The sequence below is a fragment of the Balaenoptera physalus genome (genome assembly GCF_965194825.1).
Source record: "Balaenoptera physalus genome assembly, chromosome: 10".
Taxonomy (NCBI): Eukaryota; Metazoa; Chordata; class Mammalia; order Artiodactyla; family Balaenopteridae; genus Balaenoptera; species Balaenoptera physalus.
The window spans coordinates 97,193,005-97,211,257 of record NC_138889.1 but is presented as its reverse complement, the minus strand read 5'-3'; the positions used below and the strand labels follow the sequence as shown (position 1 = coordinate 97,211,257).

The 18,253-nt window shown below is 37.6% G+C and overlaps 1 protein-coding gene and 1 long non-coding RNA gene across 2 annotated transcripts in view; one reads left to right on the top strand and one right to left on the bottom strand.

The window, feature by feature from the left end:
• The window catches only part of LOC309636919, a 74,627-nt gene extending 64,956 nt beyond the window's left edge, over positions 1-9,671 (top strand). Inside the window, exon 2 of the long non-coding RNA XR_014250317.1 lies at positions 8,973-9,671. This is a non-coding gene — a long non-coding RNA (uncharacterized lncRNA). The remainder of the gene's footprint in view (positions 1-8,972) is intronic.
• HSD17B12 (hydroxysteroid 17-beta dehydrogenase 12) overlaps positions 1-18,253 on the bottom strand; it is a 177,750-nt gene that overhangs the window by 110,572 nt on the left and 48,925 nt on the right. Inside the window, exons 2-3 of the mRNA XM_082410569.1 lie at positions 11,713-11,759; positions 4,339-4,414 (exon numbers count right to left, since the gene is read on the bottom strand). Coding sequence (XP_082266695.1) covers positions 4,339-4,414; positions 11,713-11,759 — 123 coding nt within the window. The remainder of the gene's footprint in view (positions 1-4,338; positions 4,415-11,712; positions 11,760-18,253) is intronic.

Here is an 18,253-nt window from a genome sequence, read left to right as displayed (position 1 = left end):
AACTAGTGAATATAACAAAAAAGAACAAGACTCAGATAAAGAAAACAAACTAGTGGTTATAAGTGGGGAGAGGGAAGAGCGGAGGGGCAATACAGGGGTAGGGCATTAAGACATACAAACTACTAAGTATAAAATAAGCTACAAAGATATATTGTACCACACGAGGAATATAGCCAATATTTTATAATAACTATAAATGGAGTATAACCTTTAAAAATTGTGGATCACTGTACTGTATACCTGTAACATATACTATTGTCTATCAACTATACTTCAATAAAAAACAAAGACTGTGGTATGTGGCTTCTTCTGAATGCACTGGAGCTCTTACGGAAAGAAAATGACAAGCTTGGGTCTTTAAGCTTTCAAGCTCACATTTATGATCAGGATCCAGAGAACTTCTATGACAACCCCAGTAAAAACTTTTATGTCTTATAGCCACAGAGCTCACCTGGCTAACATCAGATTTAACTCTGCCATCTGCAGAATTACAATGGAAGGTGAATTCCACAGACTCACCACGTTTCATGGATGAAAGCGAAACTGAATGAGAAAGAATGAGACCCTGAAACTGGGGATGAGGATATTTGGGTGGACACTGCTGAAGCTAAGAATCTGGATACACACACTGCCCCCCTCAATGTTACTCTGAGCCTCCCTTGCCAGTGGAAATAGAAATAGCCTGCTCTCCTGTATCTGAAGAGATTAGCTTTCCCTGGCTTGAAAATCCTGTAATAACCTCACCATAAATATTGGGTTGGCCAAAAGTTCATTCGGGTTTTTCCCAAACGAGCTTTTTGGCCAACCCAATATATGGGTAATTTGCTTGCAAGGGAATTCCTCTTCTCCTCAAGACCTAGCTGGACCATCCCTTACCAACACCCGTAACAGGGTTATATATTGACATTCTCTGGGGAACAAGTACAAAGTCCGATTCATGAAGTAATAATTTATACACAAAAATAACTGTCAAATTTTGCTAATTTGTATTGGTAGAAACCTGGAAAAATCTGTGTGAGAATAGATTCTAAGAGTGTTAGACCAAGGAAAACAAAATATAACACCAGATTGGGCCAATATATTTTATATGAGTCACTTACTAGAGATTTAGGATTTAACAGTTAGCTTATACAGCTACAAGGGGCTCTAAGAGTTAACTTGTTGCTGACTGAAACTTAGACTCCATGATAGCCCACATTTAATAAGAAAGGGAGGCCGCAACTTCCCATGGCATAATCTAGAGTCAAGGACCCAAAAGCATAAGCAAATAGAAATGCTGGAGTGAATCTATCATTATAACTTGCACACAATCCCTCTACCACTGTACCCGTCAGAGGGCCCAGTAGATAGCTCCTCATTAAGGCTCCAGCTTGTCCATCATATGGGCAAGAGGTCATTAGTCTGGCCATATAACACTCTGCCAGTCATAAAATTTGCCGTGTTGCTACAACATAAGAACTCCCCATTTTCTCTCTCTGGTCCCTTATTTTTTCCTTCATGGTACTTACTACAAACTGCAATTATTTATTTGTCTTTTTTTGGTTTTGTTTATTGTGGGTTTTTTTTCCCTATTTGTTTTTTCTGTCTCCTACACTTGCATATATGTTCCAAGAGAGCAAGGGCAGCATCTATCTTGTTCACTACTGTATCCTAACTGCCTAGCACAGTACCTGGTACACAGGCATTCAATAAAGATTTGCTGAAAGCATAAACAGAGCTAGTCTGTCTTCACCAACATTAAATTCTGGTCCTTCCTTCTTCTGGAATACATATGTTCAGGAAAACATTATCCTCTCAAAGATGATTTACATCTAAGTTAAAAAACTTGTACAAACTTATAAATCTCCTCTGTGTATTTATTTCTTCAGCCTAGAATGGATGACCTGGTCTGCTGATATCACCTCTTCCATTAAATTTGTATTATGCCCAGAAAAGCATTTTTCAAAATTTTCAACAACTAAAAAAAAAATTTGTTTCCTCATAATAAAGGTCAATTCAGTGCCTTTACCATCTGTTCCTTCATGAAAAATGTTTGAACAGGATCCTGTCTTTCTCCAGAATCACATTTCTGCCCACAGTCATGTGTCACCTCATATCACAAGTTAACCAAATTCTCAAATATCATTAAAGTATATCTTCTGACTCACTGGGCAATTTTTGTACAGGTTGGAGCACTTGCTGTGAGTGTCGTGAGGTAGCTTTTCTTGTTTCTGCATCAAATAAGTGGTGGATTCATTCATAGCATAGCATTTCAAAATTCAACGTTCCATTTAATCAAAAGCTTCTATTTTCTGCCTATGAACATTTATTTCCAGCAACTAGTAAGTGCATTCATTAACAATCAGTTTTACACACACACACACACCCCACACACATACACACAACATTTTTATCACTGTAAGAGTTATTATACACATGACTACAAGTAACTAAGAAAGAAACAGTACTAAGATCCAGGCAGTATGTTCAGTTCACCTACTACATAAGTAATAACTACCTCAGGCTCCTTAGTGTCATGGCTTAATTCAAATTCACACCTTAGCAAAACTACAAGATTCTGTATGTCTTGGACCTTCAGGGTTGGTTTTATGTAGTTGAAACCTTGAAAGTTAAAATCCTTAAATGCCCGAGACTTATTGAATATCTCACTTTTGTAAAGATCTGTGCTCTCAGCATGGTTAAAAAAAAAGATTTAACACACGTTATACTAGCAATCTATGAAGATCTGTTTTTCACCTAAAGATAAACTGCATCAATGTGTAATCTGTCCAACAGGACCAGCTATGGTCTGGGTAGAAATAATAACAAAAATATACATCTCACAAGGATGCCTGAAGGATCAAAGAGGATAATACATGTGAAGGGATAAATAAATAATAACGTACTATATAAATGTTAGTAGCAGGTGGTACTGTTAATAATAAAATAAGTATGTTGTGCACCTTAAACTGCCATAATGTTATGTGTCAGTTATATCTCAATAAAGCTGGGGAAAAAAATAACAGAAAAATACAGTAGATATCCTCTCTCATCTGAATGAATTAGTGCAGTTTGTTGGCTGGCTACATAGAGAAGTCAGTTACAGCAAGGAATCCTAGAAAATGATAAATACACACTGTAACCATTTTATTTTCATTTAAACCATGAATAAGTGTAATTCTTTCACCAATCCTCTGTGTAGGACCAAGTCCTTATCTGAGTTTAGATCTGCTACCTGGAATTCTAGTCTTTCTTACATAAACCACACTCATAATGCATTATTTATAATTGCAGTTTCAGCTCTCATAAAATGCAGCAAAAACTTCAACACATATGAAACAATCAAAACAAATTTCTTCTTACTTTTTATAGTTTTCTCCAATATTCTGAATTTTTCTTGTTTACCCCTAACTTGACAGCCAATTTCTATTTTATTTTTATTTTTTGGCTGCACCATGGGACTTGTGGGATCTTAGTTCCCAGACCAGGGATCGAACCTGGGCCCAGCAGTGAATGTGCTGAGTCCTAACGACTGGACCACCATGGAATTTCTGACAGCCAATTTCTAAAACAACTTGCTTTTCTCAGTTTTTTCAGAGCTTTTAACTTAGTTATTGTATTCCCCTTTTTAAACTAGTATTGCATCAGTTTACAGAATATTAATAACAAATGCACCCAGCATAAGTAAATTTGGAAACAAATACAACTGACAGTTCATAAGTAAACCACTTGACCTGTAGGAATAAAAGTAGACAAGCATCATACTGAGAAGCCTACAGGTCACAAATAGTCAGCATACTGGGAACATGAGTCAGTACATTTTACCAAGGAAATGGACAGCACTGGTTTATCCAGCTGGTTGGTTAACTGAATGTCAGTTGAAAGAGTTTTTGCCGTATTATACTTCAGGTTTCAAGCATAGCTAAGAAAAAAGTTCAAAGTAGTTTCCCTGTCACATGTATATATACTACCTTTTGCATTTCTTCCTCAATCATATATACCATTTAAAGACAATGAAGTCAAAGAGTAAAAAAATGCAAGAATATTTAAATGAAACAACAGAAAAGGAATTCAAATATTTAAGGAGAACATGATAAAATGATCAGAGAATTTGACTCCTGACAAAAGAACCTAAATGAGTCAGTTAAAGACATTTTAAGCAAATTATAATCGTCCTATATTAATTTGAAAAAACTGATGATCCATCTGTGAAACATCCCATTAACAGCATGAAAAAGCAGCTTTCGGAACTATAAATAATTATGTCAATGCTAGATATCTGCTTGAAAACATTAAATTTAGACTAGCTATATTCCTTTTGTGATCATAACGGGAGGGAAGGGTGATGTGAGAACTTACTTATTTCACTGGAAACCTGGTTCAGTTTGTCCTGTGATCTGCTGATAAGGACAATCTTCATTCCACGCTTTGCCAACTAAAACAATAAAAGAGACACCAAACAGCTGAATGACACCTGCGTGTTTCACTTTAAAATGTAAATTACTGATAGATATAGTGTCATTTTAAGAAAATCTGACCATATGATAATCCAAGTTAAAAAACTAATAAACCTGAATGCAATGAATGGGCAAAACAAAATGAAGACTTTACAAAAAGATTCCCCAAAGGGTTATCTTTCTCAATCAAGCTAGTATATAAAAGTCATAGGGTTTTAGAAAAAGGAAGACTTTACTTTTATTTTGGACTTGTCTATACTTAGTATTTTTTAATCATAAGTATCCATTACTTTTTTAATTGAAAAATTAGCTTTAAAAACATTTTCATTTTAGAGAGGATACATGAAGACTGCAGAACTGGCAAAGAAAACCACAGTTAAAATGTTAGGAATTCCTAAAAATTGAATCAATTTTAAAATGTTTATTTAAACATAAGACTTTATGGACTACAAAGGCCAACTAAGAGAGTTTATTGGATGACTTAAAAAAGAATTTCCTGAGGGGTACCCTCTATGTACTTCCCCAGTGCTGTGTAAGTGCTTCATAGAATGAATGATTTATGGGAACACGGTTTCTACCCCAGAGACCCATAAATATAGGGGCAGAGGAAAAAAACACTGATATACACAGAACTTTTTACTGAACTACTCCAGACAGTAAATAAATGAGAATAAATTAGGTGCTATGAACTATAAGTGATTTAGTGAACTAATTTTCCAGTCCTAAATCCTCAAGCCAACTTTTATGAACAGTAGTACTGCAAATGAGAAGATATGGAAGAACATTTTTTTATAAAAATAATTAAGGTTGGCAATAATTTACTAAATTAATCATTTATAAAACATCTAAAGAACCCATGAATATATACTGATAGTTTTTCTAAAAAATTAATGGGAGAGGAAGAACAAGGAAAAGCTGCGTTTTATAGAAAAACAGCATCTAATGTAAATGTAAAAGGAGAGATATTATTGTTAAAAAATTACCGTTTTTCTTCCTTAACATAGGAAGGGAAATAGCCACCCAAGTCCAGGAAGCACAGTCCCAGGCAAGATAAACCCAAGGAGAAACACGCCAAGATACACAGTAATCAAACTGACAAAAATTAAACACAAAGAAAAATTATTGAAAGCAACAAGGGAAAAACGACAAATAACATACAAGGGAACACCTATAAGGTTAACAGCTGATTTCTCAGCAGAAACTCTACAAGCCAGAAGGGAGTGGCATGGATATTTAAAGTGATGAAAGGGAAGAACCTACAACCAAGATTACTCTACCCGGCAAGGATCTCATTCACATTCGACAGAGAAATCAAAAGGTTTACAGGAAAGCAAAAGCTAAGAGAATTCAGCACCACCAAACCAGCTCTACAACAAATGCTAAAGGAACTTCTCTAAGTGGGAAACACAAGAGAAGAAAAGGACGTACAAAAACAAACCCATAACAATTAAGAAAATGGTAATAGGAACATACATTACTGACAATTACATTAAACGTCAATGGATTAAATGCTCCAACCAAAAGACACAGGCTAGCTGAATAGATACAAAAACAAGACCCATATATATGCTGTCTACAAGAGACCAACTTCAGACCTAGGCACACATACAGACTGAAAGTGAGGGGATGGAAAAAGATATTCCATGCAAATGGAAATCAAAAGAAAGCTGGAGTAGCAACACTCATATCAGATAAAATAGACTTTAAAATAAAGAATGTTATGGGCTTCCCTGGTGGCGCAGTGGTTGAGAATCTGCCTGCCAATGCAGGGGACACGGGTTCGAGCCCTGGTCTGGGAAGATCCCACATGCCGCGGAGCGACTAAGCCTGTGAGCCACAATTGCTGAGCCTGCGCGTCTGGAGCCTGTGCTCCGCAACGGGAGAGGCCGCGATAGTGAAATGCCCGCGCATTGCGATGAAGAGTGGCCCCCACTTGCCGCAACTAGAGAAAGCCCTCACACAGAAACGAAGACCCAACACAGCCATAAATAAATAAATAAATAAATAAATAATTTAAAAAAAAAAAAAAAAAAGAATGTTACAAGAGACAAGGAAGGACACTACATAATGATCAAGGGATCAATCCAAGAAGATGATAAACATATATGCACCCAACATAGGAGCACCTAAATACAAAAGGCAACTGCTAACAGCTAGAAAAGAGGAAATCGACAGTAACACAATAATAGTGGGGGACTTCACTTACACCAATGGACATATCATCCAGACAGAAAATTAATAAGGACACACAAGCTTTAAATGACATAATAGACCAGATAGATTTAATTGATATTTACAGGACATTCCATCCAAAAACAGCAGATTACACTTTCTTCTCAAGTGCACATGGAATATTCTCCAGGATACATCATATCTTGGGTCACAAATCAAGCCTCAGTAAATTTAAGAAAACTGAAATCATATCAAGCATCTTTTCTGACCACAACGCTATGAGATTAGAAATCAATTACAGGGAAAAAAATGTAAAAAACACAAACACATGGAGGCTAAACAATACGTTACTAAATAGCCAAGAGATCACTTAAGAAATCAAAGAGGAAATCAAAAAATACCTACAGACAAATTACAAAGAAAATACAACAATCCAAAACCTATGGGATGCAGCAAAAGCAGTTCTAAGAGGGAAGTTTATAGCTATACAAGCATACCTCAAGAAACAAAAAAAATCTCAAATAAACAATCTAAACTTACACTTAAAGGAACTAGAGAAAGAACAACAAGCAAAATCCAAAGTCAGCAGAAGGAAAGAAATCATAAAGATAAGAGCAGAAATACATGAAATAGAAACAAAGAAAACAAGAGCAAAGCTCAATAAAACTAAAAGCTGGTTCTTTGAGAAGATAAACAAAACTGATAAACCTTTAGCCAGACTCATCAAGAAAAAGAGGGAGAGAACTCAAATCAATAAAATTAGAAATGAAAAAGGAGAAGTTACAACGGACACCACAGAAATACAAAGCATCATAGGACTGAGACTACTAAAAGCAACTCTATGCCAATAAGATGGACAACCTGGAAGAAATGGACAAATTCTTAGAAAGGTATAACCTTCCAACAATGAACCAGGAAGAAATAGAAAATATGAACAGACCAATCACAAGCACTGAAATTGAAACTGTGATTAAAAATCTTCCAACAAACAAAAGCCCAGGACCAAATGGCTTCACAGGTGAATTCTATCAAACATTTAGAGAAACGCTAATACCCATATTTCTCAAACTCTTCCAAAAAATTGCAGAGGAAGGAATACTAACAAGCTCATTCCATGAGGCCACCATCACCCTGATACCAAAACCAGAAAAAGATCCTACAAAAAAAGAAAATTACAGACCAATATCACTGATGAATATAGATGCAAAAATCCTCAACAAAACACTAGCAAACAGAATCCAACAACACATTAAAAGGATCATACACCATGATCAAGTGGGATTTATACCAGGGATGCAAGGATTCTTCAATATACACAAATCAATGTGATACACCATATTAACAAATTGAAGAACAAAAACCATATGATCATCTCAATAGGTGCAAAAAAGGCTTTTGACAAAATTCAACACCCATTTATGATAAAAACTCTCCAGAAAGTGGGCACAGAGGGACCCTACCTCAACATAATAAAGGCCATATACGACAAACCCACAGCAAACATCATTCTCAATGGTGAAAAGCTGAAAGCATTTCCTCTAAGATCAGGAACAAGACAAGGATGTCCACTCTCACCACTATTTTTCAACATAGTTTTGGAAGTCCTAGCCACAGCAATCAGAGAAGAAAAAGAAATAAAAGGAATACAAATTGTCACCGTTTGCAGATGACATGATACTATACATAGAGAATCTGAAAGATGCCACCAGAAAACTACTAGAGCTAATCAATGAATTTGGTAAAGTTGCAGGATACAAAATTAATGCCCAGAAATCTCTTGCATTCCTATACACTAATGATGAAAAATCTGAAAGAGAAGTTAAGGAAACACTCCCATTTACCACTGCAACAAAAAGTATAAAATACCTAGGAATAAACCTGCCTAGGAAGACAAAAGACCTGTATGCAGAAAACTATAAAACACTGATGAAAGAAATTAAAGATGACACCAACAGATGGAGAGATATACCATGTTCTTGGATTGGAAGAATCAATATTGTGAAAATGACTATACTAACCAAAGCAATCTACAGATTCAGTGCAATCCCTATCAAATTACCAGTAGCATTTTTTACAGAACTAGAACAAAAAATCATATATTCTGTATGGAGACACAAAAGACCCCGAATAGCCAAAGCAGTCTTGAGGGAAAAAAACAGAGCTGGAGGAATCAGACTCCCTGACTTCAGACTATATTACAAAACTACAGTAATCAAGACAATATGGTACCGGCACAAAAACAGAAATTTAGATCAATGGAACAGGATAGAAAGCCCAGAGATAAACCCGCGCACATATGGTCACCTTTTCTTTGATAAAGGAAGCAAGACTACACAATGGAGAAAAGACAGCCTCTTCAATAAGTGGTGCTGGGAAAACTGGACAGCTACATGTAAAAGAATGAAATTAGAACACTCCCTAACACCATACACAAAAATAAACTCAAAATGGATTAGAGACCTAAATGTAAGACTGGACACTATAAAACTCTTAGAGGAAAACATAGGAAGAACACTCTTTGACATAAATCACAGCAAGATCTTTTTTGACCCACCTCCTAGAGTAACGGGAATAAAAACAAAAATAAACAAATGGGACCTAATGAAACTTAAAAGCTCTTGCAAAGCAAAGAAAACTACAAACACGACAAAAAGACAACCCTCAGAATTGGAGGAAATGTTTGCAAACGAATCAACATACAAAGAATTAATCTCCAAAATATACAAAGAGCTCATGGAGCTCAATATTAAAAAAACAAACAACCCAATCAAAAAATGGGCAGAAGATCTAAATAGACATTTCTCCAAAGAAGACATACAGATGGCCAAGAAGCACATGAAAAGCTGCTCAACATCACTAATTATTAGAGAAATGCAAATCAAAACTACAATGAGGTATCACCTCACACCAGTTAGAATGGGCATCATCAGAAAATCTACAAACAGTAAATGCTGGAGAGGGTGTGGAGAAAAGAGAACCCTCCTGCACTGTTGGTGGGAATGTAAATTGATACAGCCACTATGGAGAACAGTATGGAGGTTCCTTAAAAAACTGAAAATAGAATTACCATATGACCCAGCAATCCCACTACTGGGCATATACCCAGAGAAAACCATAATTCAAAAAGACACATGCACCCCAGTGTTCATTGCAGCACTATTTACAATAGCCAGGTCATGGAAGCAACCTAAATGCCCATCGAGAGATGAATGGATAAAGAAGATGTGGTACATATATACAATTGAATATTACTCAGCCATAAAAAGGAACGAAATTGGGTCATTTGTAGAGACGTGGATGGGTCTAGAGACTGTCATACAGAGTGAAGTCAGAAAGAGAAAAACAAATATCATATATTAACGCATATTATATGGAACCTAGAAAAATGGTACAGATGAACGGGTTTGCAGGGCAGAAATAGAGACACAGATGTAGAGAACAAATGTATGGACACCAAGGGGGGGAAGCGGTGGGGGTGGGGGTGGGGGTGTGATGAATCGGGCGATTGGGATTGACATGTATACACTGATGTGGATAAAATTGATGACTAATAAGAACCTGCTGTATAAAAAATTAAATTAAATAAAATTCAAAAGTTCAGAAAATTACCGTTTTTAAACCACCCTAGTAACAACTAATTTAGGCAAAAAACAGCAACACATGATGGGTGGAAGATTGTTGGGAAATGAAATATTCATATAGTCTCAAAGTATCATCCCACAGATTCTTTATTAATTACAAAGGGGAAAAGGTACTTTTATAATGGAAAATTATGGTAGACAACATCTTAATAAATGATTTACTTTAACATAATCAATAAAGGAACAAATGGACTTCTTGTGGCTCCTGATAAGATAAACTCAAAAGAATACAGTATCACCTGTGTAGCATTCCTGCTAAAAAATGTTTAACTTGAATCTAATCATGAGGAAACAATCAGATAAATCCATATCGAGAAATCTAAAAAACAACTGGCTTAGGTTTTTTCAAAAATGCCACTGTTATAAAAGAAAAAAGAGAAAAAAAGGAGGGGCTAGGGAACGCTCCTAGTCAAGAGATATGACATTAAGAAGCAATGCATAATCCTTAAATGGATTTTGGAAGAAAAAAAGAAGCTCTATGAAAGACATTAATGGGACAATTGGGAAACTTGTATCTGGACTGTATATTGTATAATAGTACTGTGTCAAGTTAAACTTCCTATGTGTGACCACTGTACTGTGGTTACAACCGTGAATATTCTAGTTCTCAGAAGCTTCAAGCTGAAATATTTAGGAGTGAACTGTTACAATGTCTGTAACTCCCAAATAGTCCAGCCAAATTATAATTATAATGATAAGTTAAATGTAGCAAAATGTTAACAGCTGGCGAATCCTTGTGAAAGGTGTGTGGGTGTTCATTGTATACTCTTCTTGAAACTTTTCTGTAGTTTTTATACTCAAAATAAAAAGCTGAGAAAACAAAGGATATTTTTTTAAAACCCTTTTTAAAGGACAAATGAGAGATTCAATGGATCTGTCAGGACCTTCATCACAATTGGGCAATATCAGAGGCTATTGGTGCCTCTGTGGAACTGGAAGGCAGGGAAGCTCTCCTTCACAGGAGAGGTTTGTACAGTGGTCTTCAAACTATGATGGTTTCCCCTCCTTCAATTACATTACAGAGAACTTGAATCTTTTGCCTCTATCTGTCAATATCTGTCCATCACAGTCCTTCTTGTGAAAATGACGCCATGGACTTGTTTGGAGATGTAACCACTCTCTAATAATCTGTCTACCTTTTGGAAAATAATACAAAACAATTAACTTTAAAAACTGAGAACTGTCTATAGTTACACAATATAAAATAAAATTACACTAAAATTTTCACAACTCCAACGTTCCAGGATAAAAAGTTTGACACACATTTTGCACAAAAATTTGTTGTAAAGTTGTGTTTAAGCAAATATAGCATTTCTAACAAGATCGAAACAAAGTACATCTATTATATGGTGTAACACTATATTTGTGCTTTTAACTTCAAAAATCAAAACTACTATAAGAGATCATTCTATATCTGTTCTTATATTCTTATACCAAAAAGAAAAGTCTTGAAAATTACCTACCTCTTCTGCATATGATTTTCCAATTCCATCAGTACTACCTGTGACAACTGAGAAAAGAAAAAAGTAACAGTTTAGTTTAAGAATTACAATGTAGAACTGATCACAATTAGGACCCACCAATTAGACACAAGAAGACCTGTGTAATACAGTTGACCCTTGAACAACATGGGTTTGAACTGCGAGGGTCCACCTATACGCGGATATTTTTTCCAATAAATACATACTACAGTACTACACGATCCAAGGTTGGTTGAATCCGCAGATGCAAAACCTCGGAAGCAAGATCCAGATACTGAGAGCCAAATGTAAAGTTATACTTGAATTTCCAACTGCGTGGAGGGTCCGTGCCCCTCACCCTCCCATGCTGTTCAAGGGTCAACTGTACTTGATGTAAAAGATGGAGCAATTACCAGTGGCTCAAATTTAGGAATGAATACCCATGACAATGGCTAAAATTTAAAAGACTGCAATACCAAGTGTTGACAAGGATGTGGAGCAACTAGAACTCTCATACATTGCTGGTGGCACTGTAAATTGACACAGTCATTTTGGAAAAACGATTTTACATTACGTCTAGAAATAAATGTGTGCCTATCTATGACTTAACAATTTCCAAGAGGTAATAGGCATCATGTCTACCAAAACAATGTCCGTGGTAGCTTTATTTATGTATAGTCGGTAAACATGCCCAAATAATAAACTACAAGAGAATGAGTAAGTAAATTAAGATATATTAACACAGTACGCAATGAGAAGCCCGCACACTGCAAAGAAGAGTAGCCCCCCCTCGCCGCAACTAGAGAAAGCCCACGCACAGCAACAAAGACCCAACACAGCCTAAAATAAATAAAATAAAATTAATTAATTAAAAAAAGAGCTTAAAAAAACAGATATATTCACACAATACTAAATAGCAATTAAAAAAAAAAGAACTACCAATACACTCAAAACAAGAACAAATCTCCCAGACATTATGTTGAGTGAAAAAAGCCTGAGATAAAAGTGTACAAGCTGTTGGGCTTCCCTGGTGGCGCAGTGGTTGGCAGTTTGCCTGCCGGTGCAGGGGACACAGGTTCGCGCCCTGGTCTGGGAAGATCCTACATGCCGCGGAGCGACTAAGCCCGTGAGCCACAACTACTGAGCCTGCGCATCTGGAGCCGGTGCTCCGCAACAGGAGAGGCCGCGACAGTGAGAGGCCCGCGCACCGCGATGAAGAGTGGCCCCCACTTGCCGCAACTGGAGAAAGCCCTCGCACAGAAACGAAGACCCAACACAGCCAAAAATAAATAAATAAATAAAAATTTTAAAAAAAGTGTACAAGCTGTTATGATTCCATTTATGCAATTTCAAAAAGGGCAAAACTAATCTATAAAGATATAAGTGATAATATTGGTTACCCCGAGTAACGGGGTAGATGACAGGGAAGAGGCATTAAGGGAACCTTCAGGATGTAGGAAATATTCTATATCTTGTTGTGTATGTGTGTATGTAAAAATTCATATAGCTGTACAATTAAGTACACACTGTATCTGTTATACCTTAATAAACTATTTTTTTTAATTATAGGTAGTAGAAATTGAATAATATCTATTTCTTCTATGGGAGAGCATATTTCTCTTAAAAGCTCTAAAACCTTATGTAGCATAAACATTTGAAAATGATAATGGGTCAGGCTAGACCATGGTATCTTATCTCTAAAATACCGGAATCATGTTTGTTACAAATTCATAGCATGGTTTTGAATAGCATCGCAAAAGGTTAGGGATGCCCCCCAAAATTCTCTATGAGTTTTCCCAAACCATTTATAAATTATGGAAACCAAGTTATGGTGTAAAGTAGGATTTTCTTGTATTTGTCCTAAAACCACTTCTTTGAAATTACATGACGGTCCCTACTTTTACTATGCAGAAATATGGCAAACATATCTAAATTCTTCCTAGCCATATCTTTCATAATCATAATAGACTATGAAATAATAGAATAAGTTATAAAATCATATCTGTCTAGATCTACTTATCTGTCTCCATCTCCCTTTGTCTCCCCCCCTCTATCTCCTCCTCTTTTTCTTCCTCTCCCTCCCTGCTTGCTCCACCCCCTGTCATCTGTTGAAGACATTAGGTCATACATTTATACTTAACCAGCCTGTCATTGGTTGATTGCATCCTCCTGATGTCATTTAACATGTTCTTCCATCCCCTAAAAGTTAGCTGTAGATGATCAAATTCAGGTTTGATTTTTTGGGTAAGAATACTTCGTAAGTGATATTGCATATTTCCATCAGGAGGCACATGTTTGCTAACCTTACTTTTTGTTATATTAGCAGCCATTGATGATCACCACTGAGACACATTATTTCATTAGATATTGCAAAATGGTGATATTTGAATTCTATCATCCCGTCTTCATTTAGTAGCTGGAATAGTTCCATCGAGAAATGACTCCTCATCAGTTATTTGATTACAAATGATACAGAGTTTGCACAGGAACACAAGATAAATGTTTGATTCTTTTTCTCCTTTACCAGTTTTCAAAGTAAATTGGTTCTCTGGCATCTCCCAAAGGTAACTTATGCATTTTTATGATTGTGGTTTTGTTTACAAGAAACATTACTAACTCATGGATTTAAACATTCATAGCAGAACCCATCTATATGAAATTAAGTATCATATGAGAGTTCCTCAACATCATGATCAATTCAGTTGCATATTTCTGTAACTCTTCATCTCCTGAGTACTTTGGAAGTATGGGGACCCAAGTTTTATACTGTATTCCTGTTACTGATGCACTAATGTGTCACACATGAAGTATAAACATTTCCTGTTTCCAATTCTCTCCTTTTCCTTCTGTGATAAACTTTTCTGCTCTCTCCAAGACCCCCAGAATCTCACCTACTCGCTGCTTCCTTCAAAGGCTTGTTCAAACTTCACCAACTAATTCCACTGTTCAGATAACTTCAAACAAAAGGAACCTCTCCCTCCCCTAAGCTCCCTTAGCCCTTTACATGCACTTCTCTTACAGCACTTACCACTCTCTACTTTGAATTGCATTTTCTTACGTGTACACGTCTTAATTCTTCTACCAGATTGCAGGCTCCTTGCTACGTGATGTGCACAAGGTAGGTGCTCAGCAGACATTTGCTGAATGCATGAATGATGCTCACGTTTACTTGGTCTTACAAACTACAAAACACACAGGACTTGGACGATTTCCCTGAGAACCTGGTTTCTCAAAGTTCTTCACTTTACAAGTACAGTACCTTATATTCTCCTAATCTGTCTGCCACTCAATCTGTCCATTCACAGAGCCTTTGGTACCTAGATTATTCTGTTTATTCTCTACAACTGTGGAGCAAGCAAATCCTATATGTGATTACAGCATTGAATCAGTGGCAACATCAGATTTTCTCAGATTGTGTGCTTTAAAATCCCTCAATAAGAAATGCTCAATAATTAAACTACAATATAGTCACTCCAATTAATGCATCTAGAATTTCTGGCTGGAATATACATATTTCAGAAGAACACAGATGACTCTGGTGTGTGTGTGTGTGTGTGTGTGTTTGTGTGTATTTAACATTGTCAACCCCAGGCTGAGCTAAAGCAGCATACCACACTTTAAAAATAGTCCTGGAGGACTTCCCTGGTGGTGCACTGGTTAAGAATCCGCCTGCCACTGCAGGGGACATAAGTTCGAGCCCTGGTCCGGGAAGACCCCACATGCCACGGAGCAACTAAGCCCATGCACCACAACTACTGAGCCTGAGCTCTAGAGCCCGCGCGCCACAACCACTGAAGCCCGCGTGCCTAGAGCCCGTGCTCCACAACAAGAGAAGCCACCGCAATGAGAAGCCCACGCACTACAACGAAGAGTAGCCCCCGCGCGCAGCAACAAAGACCCAACACAGACAAAAATAAATAAAAATAAAATAAATTTTAAAAAAAATAATCCTGGATAGCTCAGAATATGCCAGGACTAGAGACTATAAAATTTGCCTAAGGGATATCAAACCTTCCTTTTCCAGATTCTCCAGTTTTTGGAGTTTGTAGTGGGTACTGTTAGAGCACCAACCACATCCTCCCCTCCAGCACAGAGGTCTTCAGGCAGTCCTCTTGCCAGGAGTGTTATCTGCTGTCAGCTCACAAGTGAGCATCTCCCAGGAACTGCCCTCAGCCAAAGGGAGCTGCCTTGCCCGAGGTTACAGTGCCTCCCCTGGGCAGTACATGTCTAATGACTGGTCCACACAAAGATCCAGCTCCCTTACTTCACTTAAGCATCTCTGAAGCACCATCCCAGGTTCAGAGCTTCCCATGGGATCAGGTTTGACTCTGCATCACAGTTTGACTTCTCCCTCTGCCCTACTCGGCTCCCTTTGCTTCCTCACAGGTGCTCTTCCTGAGAGCATTCCCCAAAGCACCCCCCCACATACACACATCTCACCGTCCAAGTTTATTTCCTGATGAACTACTGACAGCCTACAGTCAAGCTCCTTCTTTTTTTAAAGGTTTGCAATTTTTTTTTAAAATTTATTTGTTTATGGCTGTGTTGCGTCTTCGTTTCTGTGCGAGGGCTTTCTCTAGTTGCGGCAAGAGGAGGCCACTCTTCATCGCGGTGCGCGTGCCTCTCTTGTTGCGGAGCACAGGCTCCAGACGCGCAGGCTCAGTAATTACGGCTCACGGGCCCAGTTGCTCCGTGGCATGTGGGATCTTACCAGACCAGGGCTCGAACCCGTGTCCCCTGCATTGGCAGGCAGACTCTCAACCACTGCACCGCCAGGGAAGCCCCAAGCTCCTTCTTTTTAAAGTGATTTTATTTATGTCTAAGTAATACATAACTTAGTCCACAAAATAGTTACAAATTTTTAGGCCAAAAACAGCAGGACTTTACCCCTATCCTTCTGCACCTTCCTATTCCATCCCCAGAAGCAACCATTTTCATTGCTTTTAACTGTTTTTCCTTATCTTTACATGTTCTAAATCCTATGTTACACTGTAATTTCCTGATTCATCAATATGTTACTTGGCTCATTAGGGTTGATGAGAACTTTCACTCCCTTTATATTTTCCCCATCCTTCCAATGAAGTTATATCACAAGATTCTGTGACTTGTCAGTGTTTACCTTATTGTAATACTGCAACTCAATTCTGATATTAACCACCCAGAGTTAGTACAGATCCCACAGGTGAAAGACATGGTCCCCAGCAAAACTGCCCACAATGCAGGCACCAGCCACAAGTTCAGGGGTCCCTAGGCCACCAACACTTGTGACTTACTTGGCTACAAAGTTCCTGGTTCCCATAACTCCTCAGGTTCAATAATTCACTAGAATGACTCACAGACCTCAGGATAACTTACAGTTCATGATTACGGCTTTATAATAAAGGATACAAATCAGGACCAACCAAATGAATAAGCCACTTAGGGCAAGGTCAAGGGCGGTCCCAAATGCAGAGCTTCCATGCCCTCTCTGAATCAGGGCAGGCCATCCCCCCACCCTCACCCAGCACTTCAATGTGTTCACCCACTAGGAAGAACCTACATCAAGCTTCAGGGTCCAGAGTTTTCACTGGGTTTCATTACAAAGGTATGGTTGACTGAATCATTGGTCACAGGACTGAACTCAATCTCCAACTCCCCCCTTCCCTCCCCAGAGGTTGGAAGGTTGAGTTGGTATCACAAGGCTCAAAGCTCCAATCTTCTGATCACATGGTTGGTGTTTCTGGCAGGACCAGCCCCCATCCTGAAGCTCTGTGCAGTCCCACCTTGAGTGACTTCATTAGTATGAACTATCAGAGCCCACCATAAATAACAAAGACACTCCTATCACTTAGGAAATTCCAAGGATCTAGATGCTCCCTCCCAGGAACAAAGGTCAGTCAAATTCGTTATTATACAACAATTACTGTGGCTAGAAAAATATATTATCCACTAGTGAACCAAACAGTATAGTAGAATTACATTCTCTTCCCTAATCAACGTTTTTGTTCTCCTGGAGTTAAAACTGCCTTTTTATTGCATTTGCGTAGTTTTCTTTTTAAATTTTCCCCCAGTCTCTAACAGCCTCTCAATATAATTTTCCACATGATCAACCCCATCAATTTGTTCCATTACTTTTTTTTTTTTTTCCCCTTAAAGATCGACTTCACAGAGCACTCCAGCTTTCATCCTATCCAACCTGGAATACTCTGTGGCACAGCTATTGTTCTAGAACATAATCTTGGGAATTCCCTTGGACTGTCTCTCCTGGGTTGAAGCTCTTGTTTTCTAGATCTTGTTCTATTCCCTCATTATGCAGCACATCTAGCTTCCCAAGAAAGGATGCATGAAGATACACTTTGTAAACATTTTGAAAAGTAAATTTTAGATTTTAAAATAAGTTTTAGACTTACCAAAAAAAAAAAGTGAAGATAATACAGAGTATTCCCTACACTCCAAGCCAGTTTATCCTATTACTAACATCTTACATTAGTATGGTAAATTTGTCACAATTAATGAACCAATTATGATACATTATTATTAACTAAAGTTCATATTTTTTCAGACT